The sequence below is a fragment of the Lepisma saccharinum genome, chromosome 17 (assembly GCF_977018435.1).
Source record: "Lepisma saccharinum chromosome 17, izLepSacc3.1, whole genome shotgun sequence".
NCBI classification, from domain to species: domain Eukaryota; kingdom Metazoa; phylum Arthropoda; class Insecta; order Zygentoma; family Lepismatidae; genus Lepisma; species Lepisma saccharinum.
Genome location: NC_139245.1, coordinates 40147479 through 40161806, shown reverse-complemented (window position 1 = coordinate 40161806; position 14328 = coordinate 40147479). Strand labels below are relative to the sequence as shown.

Sequence of the window (14328 nt, the reverse complement as noted above, 5' to 3'; positions counted from 1 at the left end):
TCTGCCAAGATGATAAAAGCTCTGGTGCTGTCATCAAATTTTCAGCCCTAAGTATGCAAAGGAAGCGTGGGCGATGCTGTTCTACATTGCCAAAATGTGTTGCATTCTTCAATACATCGTCATCACCTTTAATCAGTGTCAAGTGCTTGCCTGGCACTACTTTCTCTTGCTAGCTAGTACTTGTTTCAGTCTCCCACCCTCACGCGTGATGCTCAAGTGTATACAATCAAATATTTTAATGACAATAATCACATATGTAAAATATCCATCCTGATAGTTTCAGCCCATAATCGTGTATTTAATTTTCACATATAACTGTATTGCTAAGCATGGAGATGTTTATCATGTTCAATTGCATTGTCTTTCAGTTCATGATCCATATTTGAGGGATCACTACTACAGACAAATAATGGTTATACGTGTACTACTGGGCTTCAAGTGTACGTGTATACTGCTCGTTTTGCCTGTTCGAGCGTTATTCACTAGAGCGAAGTAGCTCTCAAATCCGTACGCTATCTAGAGTCATCTGTTCGAACTACAAGGCGTGTCAGGAAAGTAAAGAAACAACGGATATATATATATCTTAGGGAAAATATGTAAGGTATAAGATGGCACCATTGGCAGTACCTTACTCTTTCCAGTAGTGTTCATTCACATTGCTGCGCCGAGTCTTCTGCGAGTCACACGTGCTGGAAATGGCTGCAGTGATAAAGAATCCCACCAAATATGAAGTGCGGGCTGTGATGCGGATTCACCAGGCAAAAGCTGACATTCATCGTCAAATTGTAGCAGTTTATGTTTATGGGAACATTATGAATTGTCAAAATGTAGCAAGGTGGTGTCAGCATTCAATTCCTTTAAGAAGGTTATCATAGATCACAGACTGCATCCTGCTCCGCCCCACCACATGTTGACGATTCATAATGTTCCCATAAACATAAATTGCCATAATTCGACGATGAATGTCTCCTGGACAATCACATTTTGCCTGGGGAAATAGCATCACAGCCCACACTTTGCATTTGGCGGGATTCTTGATCGCCACAGCAATTTCCAGCATGAGACTCACACAAGACAGCGCAGCACTGCAAATGAATACTACTGGAAAGAGTAAGGTACTACTAGTGGTGTCAACTTATGCCTTACATATTTTCCCCAAGATATATATCCGTTGTATCTTTACTTTCCTGACATTCCTCGTATTTGGCACATGAGGGAAATCCTCTCCTTGCAGCACTTTGCATCGTCATGGAGAAAATCTTACACAGCAAAAGCAGGGACATGATATTTGATGTTAACGAAGCAAGAGGGAGTTATAAATATGGCAACATGGAGGCACACATCACAAGTCAAGGGGGACATTTTTAGTCTGCAGTAACTACGAGAGGAGTAAACAAATGACTGTCCACTTTAGTTCATAAATTAGCCATGGTCTTTCTTCTTGGAACAACAGCAATTCTGTGGCAAAACATGGAGTGAAGAAAATAAACTTTACAAAGGTGCGTGCATTTCACATGATTATGAATATGCTGACTAGGATGAATACTCTTCTATTTTGTGGTAAAATTGAAAAGTTTCCTAACCAAATTTCACATTTGAGATCGAAATCACTCAATTTTTGGACCAAAAGTTGGATTTTTGTTTACCATAAATATGCTGATAAAACAGTATGACCCTTACCCATTTAATCTCACCAGGTATGGCATCCAGACGACATGGTGCTGCCACAAACCCAGACCACAATTCTTCAGCAAAATGAGGTGCCATTGGTGCCAACATAATCATTTGAACAGCTAATGCCCTTTCGAACTGTGCCCCTTTTCCAACAACACAGGCAGGAGCTCTCTGAAGTAAAAGGAAGTGATATTAGTAATTGACATATCATTACAATGGAAGAGAAGAAATTCATGAAAACTTAGAAGCAAGAAATATGATGTGAAACTTTTAAAAATCATAACATTCGACTACACAACAGTCCCAACACATACCTCATTTGAAGATTTAACCAATTGCTCCAAATTTTGACCACCACATGCACCTAGTCTTACCATAAATACTGTCCCAACGTTTGAGGGTGGCTGTACTTCCACCCGTTCAAGCGAGAGACTGCAAGAGCAGTAGCATGAAGCGTGAGTCATTGCTTGTTGAGCTGGTCAAGTGGAAAGGTGTCTGTTTTAAGTGTTGACGATGGAATGGGGTGAGTACGAAAATCGTGTGGCTGTGGTAGTGTTGCACAAGGTAGATAAATCACCAATGGAGATTTTCAAAACCATCCAGAAGCTGAAAATCCCCAAGAAATTTGTGTACCGCACTATACAGTGCTTTGTTGAGACTGGTACTGTTAAAGATCGGCCACGGCAAGGAAGACCACGCACAGTACGAACACCAGAACTTGTGAAAGCAGTGGCGGCACGAGTGTGACAAAATCCTGTACGGAAACAGTCAGTGATGGCTCGTGAGCTAAAGATTTAAAAAATGTCGATGTCTTGTACGTTATGCAGTGACCTGGGATTCCATGCCTACAAACGACACAAAGGACATCTCTTGACAAGTGAACTGAAGCTCCAGAGGCTCCGGAAATCAAAGCGGTTACTTCAGCGTTACGCGGCAAATGGGCACCGTCGAATCCTTTTCACCGATGAAAAAATGTTCAGTGTTGAGGAGACATTCAATGCCCCAAATGACAGGGTGTATGCCACATCCTCTCGGGAAGCTGCTGACAAGACCCCCAGGATCCAGAGGGGTCACCATCAGGGAGTCGTAACGTAACGAAATGGAACGGTATTTTCAATTACGGTTTCCGTTACGTTACAACCAGAAACAGAATAACTTTTTTCGTGAACAGAAACGTTACCTCAGGTATATGAACATTACGTTACAGGTGTGCATAACGGTACCGAACCATAACTGATCTCTAAAGGAGTAGGTCTTCACGTGACACTTTAACGTTACATCCATTGCCGGCAACCAGTAACGTTACAGGGTAAGAAAGAGGTTCGTCACGTATTGACTAGTAACTTTAGTGTGTGTGGAAAGTGATAGTAACGTTACAATTAACCAGTAACTTAATTGAGGTCACTACTGAAAAAAACGTTACACTCCTTTTTTCAAAGCAACAACGTTATTTATAGCTGGTATCATACAGACGTTCCGATGTGCAATACCGTGTCCGATGCCGTGTTCCGGAGAGAATAACATAGGTCTCTCGTATAATTGTGCTCGTTACTTTTGTAACGTTACAGTTCTTTTCCTCCACAAAAGTCTGTTTCGAAAAAGTGATACACATATCCGTTACGAATAGCAAATACCGTTATCGAAGGCGTTTTCGAAGAAGTCTCATAATTGTTTGATTTTGATTTGCTGTATTTGACTTCGCTTTTTTTTTGCCACTTTTGGCTAATTCTCGAAGATGGTGATTGGTGATAACAATATGAAATTGATGAATGCACACTCACAAACATCCACGCCCAGGCCGGGATTCGGACCCGGGACCCGTAGCGTTCTCATAATTGTGATCGGCAGCATAGTAACATTACAATATTTTGACACCTTGAAAGTCATTAAGTTATAATACGTATTTTCGTTTTGGATGTCAGTGAAAACATTAAATTGTAAAACAAAACGTTTCATTCGGCGTGACAGAATTCTGGTTATCGGAATTTACTGACTAACTATGTATTTATCACAAATATATTTCTTTTCTGCATACTTAATCACTTTACGTGAATTTGTTCTAATTTGAATATCTATGCAAGATGAATTTTAACATGTGCGTTCACTTTATACAATAGGAAAACAAACGTTTGTTGAAGGAAAACGTTTCTATCTATCTATCTATCTATCTCTCGCTCTCGGTTTACATGTGTTACATCAATTAAAAAAAAATACATTATGTTTTTCGATGAGAATGATTCGTTCTTAGATTAAAATGCTGAAGGACGAAACATAAAGGACCAACCATGGTCGAGCCAAAAAGTCATCCGTGCCACGCGTTCGTCCACATAAGCGAGAGGCAAGCTTTTTCCTATCGGAAGACGAAAAATAATTGCTTGCTGCGCGACCTTGAGAAGGCGAACCGAACTGATAGCAGCAGCACCACGCAAATCGGAAAATCTGAAACTTTGTACACGTGACCTTCGATCACGAAGCATCCGAGTAGACAACGCCCTGAGGCGATATGAAAGGCACTTTTAGCCAGTGGCGGCCGGCGGGTACTGTCAACGTGATCAAGAAATCGAAGAAAAAAAACCTCCGCAATGCCTTGGCCCCCCTCCTTGAGGTTGCCCCACTGGCCAAGATGTATATCCTTGTTTGGTAACGTGGAAAACAGTGTGTTTAAGTAATAACACACTAATACGATTCATCTTCACTCACTAACCTATCTTTAAACACTACAGGACACTTCACTAAAAACACAATTACAAGAGGAAGGGAAAGCAAATCTTCTCACCTTCTCCTCCCCCATGCACACGTATTCCAACTGGACGTTGAAAATATTCTACATTTGATGTAAAAAGAAATTGTCGAAATGCCAAAGGAATTTTTACTTTTATATTTTTAAAAAGTCTGGATGGCCCTCTAGGCGCATCTATCTATTATCAAAATGTTCATTTAACTTCGGAAAAATACTAGGTTCGTTTCTCCAAATGTTGGCAGAAAAGTAGATAGTACCTTTTTCACGAATTACTTCCCCAACGGGTCGTACAAATCCGTCGTATTTAGCGACTTATCTCTGAAGATGGCAACGGTGTCAACACTGAGAAAGTTCCCTCGCTGTGCTAAACGGGCACGGCTGGTGTCTTATGGGCTAACCCCATTGGCTAACACCACCCCCTGCCACCTTCTTCCCGGCTTATGGTGCAAAGGTTACTCGCTGAGACTTCACCAACCCTCTGCACGCGTTTCAACTTGGTTAGGCCAGCTCTTGGGTGGCGCCGACCGCTGCCTCGCCGAGGATACGAAACAGCTGGCGATGCAGTGAGGAGGTTGGGGCGGTTCATATCTAGTCTGTGGTTGGGGCGGTCGTCACGTCAGCTTGACCGATTGAAAGATTCGAATCTCATTGTCTGTAAACTATCAATGTATTAATTTAACAATACTTGGGCTAGGGGCTAGGTATGCATTTCTTCTGAGGGTAGTGCCATGGCACGGCGGCTCTCCCCCTTGAGCCGCCGCTGCTTTTAGCAAGTAGAAAATACGTATAAAGGATGGAATTTGTGTACGAAACAAATGAAACCGCGTTTGCGCAACTGGTCTGTAGCTAGACAGGGCCTTTGGACTCTGAAGTAGGCAACAATTGTATGGAGAGTGATTCTCAAAACTAAGCGAATAAAAGGACAGTACACGTATTTTACAAGGGCCCTCATCTGCTTACAATTTTGAAAATTACTTTCAGTAATTCGTGCCTTTTTGGACAGGAGATGAATTAAACTTTGTGGTGTAGAAACAGACAGAGCGCCTACCACGTTTGAAAGAAGAGCATAGGCAGACATTAAAGTAATTTTCAAGAATGTAAGAACGACAGTCGACATGGACATTGAGCAACGTGTGACTGAGAAATACAATCGGAACAAAGGACAAGATTCTTCAAGAAACAGTAATTTTATAAAACTTCCTATCATTAACTAAGTTCATCCTTTTATCCTCTTTTGTTTCTTCTACTTTTGTATTGTTCTTGTATCGCTTTTCTGCCACTTGTAGATAATCGCGACTATGAACATTAATGATGATCATATTAAATCTATGAAGGGATGGTTACCAAAGAAAACGCTCATGCCCAGGTGTCTACTCGAACTTGAAATGTTTGGTAGAGAGTTTATGAGTGGATCACTCAACGACTTCGGCTTCGAGGATACTGTTTCAGTTGCAACATGCAGTATAATTACGTTTCTACTACTCTCAATTGACCCAAGCATGTGGTATGTGTCCTTCATTTTACTTAAAAAGCCCCCTTGATACATGAGATACTGCAAATAATTTCAGGCATGCCGTCGAATTCACATTGCCTGGCACTTTTTTTAAACTAAGTAATGAAGTGACGTGTATATTCATATTACGACTAGCTCGAACTAAAAACTCTTGTGGAATACTGTGTATATGTTATCCTTGTTGAAGTGAGGAACTTCATATTTTGCTAAGAAAATATGTATGAAAAAATATGTTTGTAGCTACTAGAAGAATTCAAATTATTATGATGGAATTTCAACTTGCGTATACTCTTCATATAACGTGGTATATAGTTATCGCAGACGAGGTCTTGTTTCGCAGTCAATTTATTTTTAGTTGAGGAACTCGAGAGTAAGTTGCAAATATTTAATGACCCACGTTGTGGTGTGCTGTTCGATTAAGCAGAATTGGAGTGAGAGAAATCATTCAACACGTCAATTTGTAACTGTGAATGCAAGTTTTCTTTGATTTAGCGGGAAATCAGTCTGCTATTGTTGTAAGTAATAAATGGAAACATATACATTTTCTGCTCGAGTAGGAATCCACAGGCGTTATCCAATCAATCAGTTTCTGTGTTTGAAACTTCTGTCTAGGAAAGCTACATAAAATTTGCTTTTAATAACAGCAGCTTCAAAATAACCTATCCATTCTTGTCATGCCAAGTAATGTTTGATTTTGATTTGTTATATTTAACTTTGGTTTTCTGCCACTTTTGGCTAATCGCGAAGACGAGGATGGGTGATGAAATTACAAAATTGACGAAAGGACATCACAAAGAAAAATGAAAATGATGCATAGGCTGGGATACGAACTCGGGACCTGTGGCGTCGTATTGCGATGTGCTAACCGCTCCGCCACGGAGGTCTGCAAAGTTGTATTTGACCATTGTACATTGTTAATGAAATAAAAACATTACATATACAGTGGCTCACATTAGTAACCGAAACGTAGCATTTTGTTTCATTTCTTCACAATATTTCACAATTAACAACATGTACATAAATATAATCCATTGTGAAATATTTATACGCATTTATTAAAGCTATATTCCCTGTTACGTTTTTCTTTTTTTGTTTAATTTTGGGTGTTTCAGCACTTAGGCTATTTTGCACCCGCCACGTTATACTGGGTCCAGCCCCTTACCACAACAAATAACATAACTGTAAGGTCGCATAACTGAAATATGAAAATATTCTGACTTAGGTTAAAAGCTGAGGCTGTAAAGGGGCACTCAGCACATATGACAAAAAGCAGGAGAACATACAGAATTATACTGGCCAGTCGCCAGAGACTTGTTAGTCAGCAAAAGGCAGCCCAGGGTGTACTACGTGGAACTGATTTTGATGATTGGGTGTATGTACTGCGTGGAAGGTCACCCCTTACACCCCTGTTACGTTTTCAAATCTGAAATTAGTTATTTATATTTGGGTGTGAAAAAAAAGATCACTTTAATATTCAGACAAATCTTGAAAGCCTTCTGTTACTGTTACATAGTTTTTTACCGGTCAACTACAATGCGGGGAAAGAACAATTCATGCTACTTCCTGACTACATCTGTTATGAGTAACTGCATTGATCCCTGACTGAAGTACGAGAAAAATGGGTAACAAAACAAAAAAACAACATTTGACGAACGACAGCTATTTATATTTGCCGTATCTAACCAAAGGGTGTCGGTACGTGCAAGGAAATTGAAAATGTTAAGTACATGTAAGCGTACCGTGGGTAACGCAATAAAACGTAATGAAAAGCAAAATGAGGTAAATTCCGTATCTCAGAAAATTCAACCAAGATAAATGGGAGAAAGAAATGAAGGAGCTTCGGTATGAAAAATCAAGACCCTTTCCTCACCCCCACCCCCTTCTCAAACCAAGGGCTCTGAAAGCAGCTGTGCAACTTGGAGCAGACATTGGGACTGCTTTACAGACGGGATAAAATGAAATGTACTTCCGTTTTCCTACCAACTCAGAAGCGAGTTGGAAACTCTTCATTGCTCCTGTATAGATAAGAAAGTGGGGGAGGGCAGTAGCAGACAAGGCCACCACGGAAACTTGTTTCCAGCAAGCTTTATGTTGGAGTCTTGGCAGTTTGTGGAAGGATTTTGTGTTCTGCCTTCCCCCCCTCCTCTCTCTCTTTGGATTGAAAAACAGGGTGCGACGATTATGCGATGAAATACGGTAATATATAACGATAAAGCTTTATTTGATTGAAGATGATGATAATAATAATAATAATAATAATAACCCGTGACGCAACGGTCCGTGAGGGCCACGTCCTACCTACCGACTGCCGGCTTCACTTCCACCTGCCGAGGTTGGAATTATGGGGTGACGCGTGGTTAACAAGACAAGTCTTCAGCTAATCTGTGGTCTTCAGTCTTTGCAGGTTTCCATGGCCGCGTCACGCTACTAATTTGTAGCTCCTCAATTTCCTCACGACGGTGGATGGCCACGAACCCCATACACAGGCCGAAATCTCAGAACCAGGGGTTCCGGGTTCGAATCCTGGCCTGGCCATGAATGTTTGATCTTTGCAAATTAGCCAAAAGTGGCACAAAAAGCGAAGTATAATAAAAGAAAATCAATCAATAAATTGTTTATTGTTGGTTGACGTGAATTGTTAATATGCCTAAACTATTAAAATACTCTAATAGCAGGTTTTCTGTTGCAAATTATTATTTGAATTTTGAGGGCATCCATGACGAAGTGCTTTGCATACTGCTCTATGAAACCGGAGACCCTATGATCGATTGATTGATTGATTTGCTTTATTTTAATTCGCTTCTTGTGCCACTTTTGGCTAAACGCGACGATGAGGATGGTCGATGAAATGATGAAATTAATGAAGGGACACTCACAATGAACACCGAATGAACACAATGCCAAAGCCGGTGTTTAAGCAAGCTGTGCTAACCACTCTACCACGGAGGCCGGAATCCTTCTTAATGTATAGGAGAAATCGTTCTTTGACATCGAACTAAGAACAGTTAATATGCGTCACCTCGGAGTTATTATATTTTAAATTTCGAACAATCAATTGAGATTTATTCTTCACCATTATTTTGTCCACATCAAAACTTCCACACAATAAGATCAATTACACTAAGGACAACAGCATTAGAGTCTATGCTTTAAGGAATGATTAAGCACACAACGATGACGGAAAATAATTCACATGATTAAAGTGATGCATTACATCAGTGAAACATAAATTTTCGGTCATGAAGAAAGATTGAAAAACGCAGGGACACAATAATCGATGTGTTTATTTATTTTATTTCGCTTTTCTTCCACTTTTGGGTAATCACAAAGATAAGTATGAAAGGTGTGTTAAGATGAAATTTGTGAAAGGACAACTACAAACGTAAATGGATAGGACACAGTCCAAACCCCACAGACCATTATACTGACCTTATGTCATGACGCCAGATCCTCGTTAGTGTGCAAAATGCACTCCATGGTCACAATGACGTAAGCATTCGTAGAATTGATTTGTATATCATTCTTTCTTTTTTTCAGAAAAACGCGAGCTAAACTATTGCGCGTTCTGTGATATGTTCATTACTTCTCAGGAACACTCGCGGCCTTCAACCAGTTTTATCCTTAAACAAAATTGCGGGTTAGGATGTTAACAGATACTTCAAAGACAATATCCAAAAAATTACTTGTCACATACGCAGAATGTAAAACATTTTTATTTTCTCGTTTCTTCTACATCCTTGGGGAGTAAAGACGGCTGGAGCGTGGTGCTGGTCATATGACCTCCAAAATGTCCGAACTCGAGAATATGCGACACCCTACTGCCACAAACCCTTAAATGTGCCTTCATGGCACGGTTCTATACGCACGACGAACTTTACCTTACCTTTACTACTACTAAGTACTCATGCCCGGAATTTTTGTATTTTTGATCCCTCATTATGTCTCCATTGCTAACCTGTTTCATTTCCAGTCATGACAGCAATTAGTCGATGCAATAAAAATACGTCAAACTTAAAATGAAACAGGTGTCGGCACGCGCACACACACACACACACACACAAACACAAACTCAAGGAGAGAGAGAAAGGCGGGGTTGGGGTGGGGGAGGAACACAAAATCCTTCCACAAACTGCCAAGACTCCAACAAGACGCTTTGCCGGAAACAAGTTTGCGTGCTGGCCTTGTCTGCTATTGCCCTCCCCCACTTTCTTATCTATACAGGAGCAATGAAGAGTTTCCAACTCGCTTCTGAGTTGGTAGGAAAACGGAAGTACATTTCATTTTATCCCGTCTGTACATCCGAAATGGTAATCTGGCGGTTAAGAAAGCAACGATGAGTATGAGCGACGAAATGGTGAAACTGATGAAGGGACAATCACAAAGAACACTCCTGCACAGGTCGGGATTCGAAACCGGAACCCCTGGCGTCGTAGCGTGCTGTGCCACTCTACCACGTAATATTTTTTATGTACTCATTTTTAGCTACTTCCTTTGTTCCTTATTTTATTAAGTGTATCCGAATATTAATGTTGCTGCTATGTAAAGTCCAACGTTCATAATTTAATATCTGACTAAATTGTATTTTTTCAAAATTGTTCCACTTTGTATCACACATCTACGATACCGAAGATATTTTTTTAAAAAAAATTCTAACGTTCCTTCATTTAAAATGTGTCTGACATGCCTTAAAATGAAAACGTCTTATCTGGCCAAATATTCGAGAGTCTACCTATTTAGCGAAGCGTTTTTCTGTTGTTTGCGACGTGAACAACGTAACGTCTCGAAGGTAGTGAAGTATAAAGACATTTGTAGACATGTGAGCACTTTTGTTATCATATTCACTGATTGTAAATGTCAAATGATGGGGAATTGCAGAATTACGCCTGTTTATTTGATGGAATTCTAAGTGAAAAAGAAGAGAGGAAATGGAGATATTAATACTAACATTTATTGAACGTTTTATCCTGGATGCGAACCCGGCTTCTTAAAGGTAAGTGATCTCACTTTGTATTTGTTGAATATGTATTTAGTGTACACATTTGTGCCTAATAAAGAAGTCCAAGAAAAATGTATTTTTTAGCTAATACGTTTTAGAATTATTATTTTTTTAAGTATTTGTAGGTGTGTTTTACAACAAAAGAGCATTTCGGTATCAAAGCAGAGGGACACAAGAAAGAAAATGCAAGGGCATTAAATGAAAACTCCTTAACTTCATTAGGGGTAACATCTGAAATAAATAAATCAATAAATAAATCTAAGCGTACATATGGTGAGACATGAATCCATAGGGACAAAAGTATATTTTTGGTGAAATGGATTAGAATCACTGCGTGCACCCTAGAAAGTTTGATAAAACACCTCAAGTGTTTTTCTTAAGAGAAGTGTAATACTACCAAATAGGACCTCTGGCAAGAAATCGCTAATAGGCGGTGTGTGCCAAACAAAGAAGACGACGACAACCTATCTCCAGTTCTCAAGGGCATTTAGTGGAATGAGTGATTATAAAGTTTTATTTTGGATTTGTTCAGTAATATGGTGCAGGCGATAATCGTTCAGGTGTGTATATGTATATGATTAATTGAATTAGGTTATTTTACTTACCTTTTTGTCATTTTAGTATATATATATACTAAAGCAAGATATATATATATATATATATATATATATATATATATATATATATATATATATCTTGCTTTAACCCACGGAAATAACTATTTCTGCTTCTGCATTTTTCAGCAGTGTACAAATACGCCACAAGCTGCTTCTACATGGAGCCAATCAGATTCGCAGTGTTCGATTTAAGGGAGGGGTAGGAGGTTAGAACTACATTTTACAGCGGAGGTAGATGAAGAAATTGGGATCCTTAAAACTAGCGTGAATGGGAATCTCGGTCTTTTACGATTGGTTACAATGGAAGGAGAAGGTTCTTCGCTATCCAAGGGAAGAAAGAGAAAAAATCCCGTTCGCATGTTTTTCTCCTTTGATGACATACGACGAGAATCTCACTGTCTTATTCCGGGCTGCGGAAAGAAAGTTGCGGTAAGTGCAATCTTCGGGCAGGTTGAAATGTTTCAGTTCTCGCCGTAAATTCCGTTATTTAGGATTTCAGGATGGGACTTATCTTAACTTGTCGAATCTCATAGCCGTCCTAGACCGAAGCCACCTTGATCGTGTTATTACTATTTAAACATCATAAGTGTTTTCTATCTTATAAGTTACATTCTTCCTCTCAATTGTTCTGCCAGTGAGGGTCAACGTAGAGAACGTGGTCTCGAAAAAGGAAACTGAAAACAGCTCGTCTAAATGTCGGAGAGCCTTAGTTTAGAGTGCAATGGGGTTATACGTCGTATAGAGCGACCACAAGGGGAAAAAAAACGCCGAAAAGTGTACGCACAGATTTTCCTTCTTCCATTCAGCTCTGGCCATAAGAAAGCATGCTTTACTGTGCCCCTCTCCTCCACGCGAGAGTACGGTGCACGCGAGCCGCGAGTCTGCTCAGGTTTATATCCTTGTGGTCCCACAGTAGTTTCTGTTCATTTCTGCAGGAATTCAATCTTATCATAAAAAACTAACTAAACTTTTTGCTCTGATTGTCGTGGATTAAAAAAATGTTAGGATGCAGGCGAAAGGAAATGGAAAATAATTAACGTTTGTAAATTACACGTAGGATTGTGCACGAGTGCACTCTTGCTCACACATCACATTCTGCTATGAGCCAGCGTATTTAAAGGTGCTTGAAGACTATGGGCAGATCTTTTCATGTCTGCAGGTTTGCCTTGGGAAAATTCAAATGCCTAGTTTCAATACATTAATTAATTTAACTTTATTTGGGATTCTATGAAATTATTTGCATGGAGGTGCATATAGAAACGTTCATTTCATCATGTTAACGTTTGAAAGCAACTGATATAGTCTGACCGTGGGCAATAGTTGCTTCGGCATTTCAAAACTCGGCTCCATATGCATGTGTGGGGGGTAGAGGAGTATTTTATTTCCTATTTCGGCAATTTTACGTAGCTTTCCTACCTCTTCAGTTATTTACTATGTTGAGGTTGAATAGATATTGGGACAAACTCAATGGTACGTCCATACCTTAGCCAGGGTTTCAAATAGCAGCTTAGCTGATCAGTCACGGAGCAGGCAACGACTTTAGTCTTTACGGTGTTCTTCAAGCAGCAATTTTAGTATGGTGTCTTGATACTAATTTTTTCATGGCCATTATTTTGTTGGCCGTGACGATATAAGTTGTTATTGAACATTGTATCTAAAACTCAAAGTTTGCTGATTTACGTGAATGCTGAACTCTTACTCCAAATTGAAATGAATGCAATACTCCTTGACTACTAAAAAGTGATAGCGATACTTGAAGTGAAGGTCGGCTTCCCCGATGTCGCAGTGGTAGCGTCGTCGCCTTGTATTCCAGGGGTCCCGGGTTCGATACCCGGTGGAGGCACACAGTGGTTCGGATCCAATTTTATAAACTGTAGGTTCAGTTCCGATTAGCCTTACTGTGCATAAAGTCTGACTGTTAAACGTGACTCAGTCTTACAGATAAGAATTAGAAGTGGAAAAATGTCGATTTACTTCAAATACCCTTCAGAGGATTTTTTTTTTAACAAAACTGAAAACCGCATTTTTGTAGTTACGTTCGTCTGATTCCCGTAGGACGATAGGTGAAATACGTTTCCCGAGAAATATTTGAAAGGAGTTGTGTTAAGATGTCAAGCATGTAGCCCACAGCCATGCTGTATGATGAAAGCATAGAGGATAAGCCCCACACTTAATCTAGGTTCACAACAAAGATAGCGACTGAGAGGCCTAGCGTAATGAAAGGCAAGGAAAACTGTTAATCATTGGAAGAGACAATGAGTTTCATGTTTAGATCATTCTATCATATGTATAATTAATGAAATTGCTTATAAAAATAAAAAATGGTACAAAATGCTTCAAAGTAATTGAAAATATCGTCTCCAGGAAAAACCGAGAAAAGGAATACGCCCATTCAAACTGCAAACCTCGATTTGCATACTATATAGAAGGAATTTCCACCACATACTTGAAATTAGTTTGAGAAAATCTAAAATACGAGGAATCCCTATTCTCGTGTTGCTATTTCCTGTCAAATAAGAGGCTGTTGCGGTCTACTTCCGCGCTATACATTGAAGAAACAACGCTTTATACTCCGAAGTAGATACCAATGGTTCATGGACGCCCGCATTTTTTTTCAGGGAAGGGCAAGCAAGGTAGTTTTTTCCAGGGGGGGAAACAAGGTGCATGTCCTACACCATAAGTGTTGTCTTTTAAAAAAAAACATTACTTTAATTTGAAGTTATGTTCATGCAATAATTAACATATATTATTGTAGCTGAAATGACATTATATGTGATATATATATATA

At 39.6% G+C, this 14328-nt stretch overlaps 1 protein-coding gene across 1 annotated transcript in view; it reads right to left on the bottom strand.

Moving 5' to 3' along the window:
• Positions 1 to 14328, bottom strand: part of LeuRS-m (Leucyl-tRNA synthetase, mitochondrial) — a 64686-nt gene that overhangs the window by 7412 nt on the left and 42946 nt on the right. Inside the window, exon 10 of the mRNA XM_083139333.1 lies at positions 1681 to 1845. Within this exon, the coding sequence (XP_082995459.1) occupies positions 1681 to 1845 (165 nt within the window). The remainder of the gene's footprint in view (positions 1 to 1680; positions 1846 to 14328) is intronic.